This window comes from Apaloderma vittatum, unplaced genomic scaffold (assembly GCF_000703405.1).
Source record: "Apaloderma vittatum isolate BGI_N311 unplaced genomic scaffold, ASM70340v1 scaffold24746, whole genome shotgun sequence".
Classification (NCBI taxonomy): Eukaryota; Metazoa; Chordata; class Aves; order Trogoniformes; family Trogonidae; genus Apaloderma; species Apaloderma vittatum.
This window is the reverse complement of record NW_009723706.1, coordinates 6,275-11,554: the sequence shown is the minus strand read 5'-3', so window position 1 is coordinate 11,554 and position 5,280 is coordinate 6,275. Positions and strand designations below refer to the sequence as shown.

Genomic DNA, 5,280 nt, shown 5'->3' with positions numbered 1-5,280 from the left:
TCTGCTGTGAACGAGCGCCCTGCCGAGAGCCACATGCTCCGGGCCCTTCAGCTCACGCCCTGTCGCCCTCGGGGTCGCAGGGCCCAGGGGACGATGGCTGCCTCCTCCCTCTGCTTCCAGGCGGCAGCATGAGCCCCGCAGCACCGAGCACACGCCTGGCACCTGCAGGTGTCAGGGGGACATCAGCAGAAAAGCTACAGTCTGGCTAAAAATCTCTTTTCACGTGTCCAGTGGTACCGAAAGCTGTCACTTGCAAATCTCTTCCAGGACAGCATCTTATCACTGCCATCGCAGACCAGATGTTTGGATTCAAGACAACTTCCTGGTGAGCAGGCAAAGGCTCCTTGTGACCCTAGCCTTACCTTGTCTGGCGTTTGCCACCGGGCTGGGCTGCAAGGAGCTGAACACTGATAAATCCCAAGCGGTTTGCCCTTTGCCTGGAGCTCAGAGGGCCCAGGAGAGGCGACTGAACCTGAGAGGAGCTGTGCAGAGTATCTGCTCTGCCTTTCCCTCCTCCAAGCGTTTGGTTCACACCTCGTGCCCTGTAGATAACAGGGGGGAGGAGGGAAGTATGTTTTCTTCCAGTCACCACATTCCCAGCAGCAGGCTGGCTCTTAGCGCTGCACGGAGGGACTTCCCTGCTGGCCTGAGCTGCAGCAGCGCATGTTCCTCATCGGTGCAGGGAGCTGGGCCGTCAGCGAAGCGTCATTGAGCTGGACACCCCCTCCGTGACCGCAGAGCAAATAGAGGCCCTGGAGAGGAGCGTGAATGAGAAAATCCGGGAGAGGGTACCGGTGAGGGTGAGGGAACTGGCTGCAGATGACCCTGAAATTGAAACAGTGAGTAGTGAGGAGAGAACTGATGATACCTGTGGGACCAGAATAACCGCCGCGTGGGTGTCGCCTTCTTTGCCATTGTCCTCCTTTTAGGTGAGAAGCCGTGGTTTGCCAGATGACCACGCAGGGCCAGTGCGAGTTGTTGACATTGAGGGCATAGACTCCAACATGTGCTGCGGGACTCACGTCTCTAACCTGAGCGACTTGCAGGTGGGGGGCTTAGCTGAGCTGCTTTCAAGACGTAGTCTGGTAGGAACTGACCACCTGCCTGAGCATAAGCAGAGGACTGTCCTTTTCTGACCAAGGTGATTTTCCTTTTAAGGTTATTAAACTCCTTGGCACAGAAAAAGGGAAAAAGAACAAAACCAACTTGGTTTTCCTGGCAGGAAACAGAGTGCTGAAGTCAATTGAACAAAGTCACAGTACAGAGAAGGCTCTAACCTCACTGCTCAAGTAATACCCTTTCCACTTTGGTTATTTCATCTTTACTATTTCTGACAAATACCACAGAGAACATCTGTGTGCTGCTTTTCCTGATGTTACCTGCTTTTGCTCCTTTCAGAAATCCTTCCTCTGTCCTTCAGAGTGGTGATCCAAATTCTCCTTGTTCTTTCAGAAATGGACCAGGTGAGCACGTGGAGGCTGTGAAGAGACTGCAGAGTTCTGTGAAACTGCTTCAGAAGGTATGAGGATGGCTGAGAATCGAATCATAGACGTCTTTTTTTTCGGTGGATGTTATGAAAACTGCTCCCATCTCTGGGAACACAACTCAGAGTTCACACTGACTTCTCCATCTGCAGTTTATTTGCTTTTCTTTCAGAATAACCTGAACCTGCTTAGAGACATTGCTGTTTTGATAGCCCGGGACTTCAAGAGCAAACCTGTTCAGAGTCAGCTCTTTGTGTTACACAGGTATGAGCGAGTTCATGGAAAAGGATAAAATGGTATCTTACATGGTTTATGGCAGTGTCTCTCTGACACCTGTTCATGCTTGTTTCTTGAGGAAGAATATAAACAAGTTGAACAGAATATTAAATTGCCTCAGCCCGCTGGAAGGTTGTGTAGTTAAAGGAATGTGTTAGTAATTCAGTCGCTGAATTCTTCCGGTTTTATAGCTAAGAAATGACTGTGCCTATCTCATTTCTCTTTGCCCTTGAAATTTTCAAATACAACTGAGGAGCTCTATTTCTTAAAGATAAATGGATTTCCTAATATGTGCACCGGAATACAGTGAGGGTTTAGGTGTGTGGAAATAGCCTAATCTTTTAGGCCACAGCTGCAGGACTGGTCAGGCCTTTGGTTTCTGTTTGATACTTTGGACTCGAGAGAGGATTTTTGCTTTTTTCTGAAGTGGTTGGTTTTTTTTTTAATCCATCCATACAGGAAAGAGGGTGACTCTGAATTTATGAATATCATCGCTAATGAGATTGGGACAGAGGTGAGTCGCTGGTGAAGACTAACCTGACACCCCTGGGTTTTTTGTTCAAGCCGTAGCACAGGCAGGGCCAGGCCTCTGTTTGTACCATAATCACAAGGTACAGGTCTGTTTCCCTTCAAAAACTGGAAGAGGTTATTGACCCCAGCAGCCTCGGTCTGCAGGGGAGTCCTCAACAGTCAGGAAACAGAGCAGTGAAAATTCAGAGCACTGCAGAAGAGCCTGTCCCTGAAAGAGCTGGACAGACCCATGTGGCTGGAATGGAGCGGGGTAGCACTAGGCTGTTTCAGTTGCAAGGGACCTACAACAATCATCTAGTCCAGCTGCCAAACGTATCCTTTTAGCTTAGGACAGCTCAGTGCCTCTCTGTCCCCTGCAACGTATGATTGAGCATAAAATTTTGAAAAGCCTCCCTCCCTTTTACTTTCTTCAACTTGAGCCTTTGTCTCAGTAACGCACAGAAACTTATGAACCGTTTGTGTGCCTGGGTGGGTCCTGTGGCCCCTGTCTCTGTCCTCCTCCCAGGCATGAGGGCCCTGGTTACTCTTGAGCAAGGTCCATCTCTCTGTCCACAGGAAACGCTGCTGTTCTTGACTGTGGGAGATGAAAACGAAGCAGGACTCTTTCTTCTGGCTGGACCTGTTGAGGCAGTTGAGAATTTAGGTCCCAGGTAACATGTTCTAGGCTTTCTTTAAAATTAGTAAAAATGCAGTGTTGCAGACCAGGCAGCTGAGCAGAATAATTAGGGCATGGAGGACCCGGGTTTGCTCCCTGGAGCAGCTTGGGCCAGGACACTCTCTTCTCTGCGAGTGCATGGCCTTGAGCCTGTACTGTTGTCACTGCAGGGTGGCGGAACTGCTGGAGGGCAGAGGAGCTGGGAAGAGAGGCCGCTTTCAGGGCAAGGCAACCAAGATGAGTCGGCGAGGAGAAGTGCAAGCTCTGCTCCAGGAATTCGTCAGCCCTCGATGCCCTGAAGCGTAAGAAACAATTCTCAAAGTAGGACTGTCTTCCCTGCTTTGCGTAAGCTCCACCAACTTCTGTCCCAGAAAATAAAGAGAGAAAACCAACAGCTGGTGTGCATATGTTCTGTGAGAGCTGATCTGGTGTGGGAGGGGATTTGCCATCCACGCTTTGCTGCAAGGGTTCTTTTATTTCCCAGGCAAATGGTACACATTCTTAAGTCATTATTTAACCATTTTGCAGGCTTCCTAAAACCAAAAGGACCCCTGCTCTTTGCACTGTATCGTGGCATTTTACTTTGTACCAGTTGCTGAGGAGTAATTGCTTTGTGAGCATATTTATTTATAAGTGAGATGCATTTAAAAAAGCCCACAATAATGGTAAGAAACAAAGGGTTTGCATATGATATTTGCCAACAAGGGCAGAGAAAATGGATCAAGCTTTGGGCGCTGAAATTTTGTAGAGAGAAGAAAGAATGAAATGTGGGAGAGCAGCTGCCCCCCGGCAGAAAATCACCTTCGTGTATCAGTCCTTTCCCTTTTTGGGGTGCAGTTGTTCCTAGTCCATTTTTGAACATCTGACTAGTGCAGATGTAAACTCGCTTGGGATCAGGCAAAGCTACCCCGCAGTGTTTCTTCAGGTTCTCCTTGCTGCCGGGGAAGGTCCTGGAGCTGTTGCAATCTCAGCTGCAGAAACTAAAGGGCGCTGTGGAGCCATAGTGTGGAAGAGCAGGTAACTTGGGAGTTCTTCCCCTTTTTGCTGGAAAGGACTTTACAGATTGGGTCCAGATGTTGGTAATAAACAGAGAAATAGAAGAAAAGCAGCCTCGCTCCTAAGGAGGTTCCCCCCCCATGAACACAGGACAGCAGCAGCCCCAGCACACAGCGTTTCCACACACGGATGCAGGTGATGTTCAGCCGGAGGCCTCTGGCAGCCGGCGCAGGGTGATGGCTGTGCCGCCCCTCAGCACCCGCTGGGACTCACTTCGGGGACCAGCAGCCCTTGTCCCCACCGCACAGGGGGGCTCCCAGAGAGGGGCCTCTGCAGCCACCTGCACAGAGTCCGGCTGCCCCATCGCAGTCCCATCTGGTCAGGATAACCGCGGGGACGAGCCCGCCCGCCCAGCAGCTGGAGGGAGCTGGCAGAGGCTGTGTGACCGAGGGGAGCTTCCTGCAGAGAATGAGGTCCACAGCTGAGCTCCGTCCCCGTGGGATTACAGCAAACTGCTGTAAATCTGCTGTAAACTGGGTTCTGCTGGTGTGCAGTCTGGAGAGGAGGGAGGTGCTCTCTCTCTTTCTCTCTCCCTCTTTTTCTCCCCTGATGGCTCTTGGTGTTTTGGCGCTGGGAGGGCTCCTGCCAGGGGGCTGCGAAGGGCTGGGAAGGCTGCATGCTCCACTGTCGCACATGGTGAAGGCCAACCCAGCTGCAGCAAGAGCACGGACAGTACCACGGCTCTGCTGGGCACCATCTCCCAAAGGTGTTGCAAGGTGTGGGCAGGGGAGGCGGCATCTGTGAGTGCCACAGCAGAGAACACGGCTGATGCTCACAGCTGGAGATGAGGTAAGTGCTGCGGAAACTGGTGCACACTGTGCACACGTACAGCCTGGCAGGAAGACACACCCGTACGTATATGTGTATATAGACACACGTTAGATTTGTATACACACATGCACATGTGTACCCCTTGCACATGTGTCCCCCTCGCTGCTTCACGCAGCCGTGAGCACTGAACCCCTCAGGGAGGGGGCCTCCCGCAAGCCAGCGCTTTGTGTCCAAATCACAGTGTCTGCCTGTTCCTGTGGCAGAGCTGCCCTGCCAGCAGATCCCGAGCACCCGCGGCTGATCAACCTGCTCCTGGAGGTGCCGTCCCCAGCCCTGCGGTGCGCATCGCCATGACCTGAAGGGGAGCACAGGATCTTCCCCCCACTGCCGCCGGGTCCAGGCCAATGACCCCACCCATGGGCATGGGAAGGGCAGCAGGGAAGCCCTGGGAGCACGGGGCGCGCTGTGCCAGCCGCTGGCAGCAGACTGGCTTGGCCTATGGCAAAA

General features: G+C 52.1%; 1 protein-coding gene across 1 annotated transcript; it reads left to right on the top strand.

The window, feature by feature from the left end:
• Positions 1-267: 267 nt before the first annotated feature.
• AARSD1 (alanyl-tRNA synthetase domain containing 1) lies at positions 268-3,333 on the top strand (the record flags this gene model as incomplete). Its single annotated transcript, XM_009872231.1, has 9 exons — positions 268-325; positions 683-839; positions 930-1,046; positions 1,159-1,289; positions 1,453-1,519; positions 1,657-1,748; positions 2,220-2,274; positions 2,847-2,941; positions 3,117-3,333. Coding segments are annotated over 9 exons (908 nt in total), but the record flags the coding sequence as incomplete, so codon positions are not given.
• Between the last annotated feature and the right edge of the window lie 1,947 nt (positions 3,334-5,280).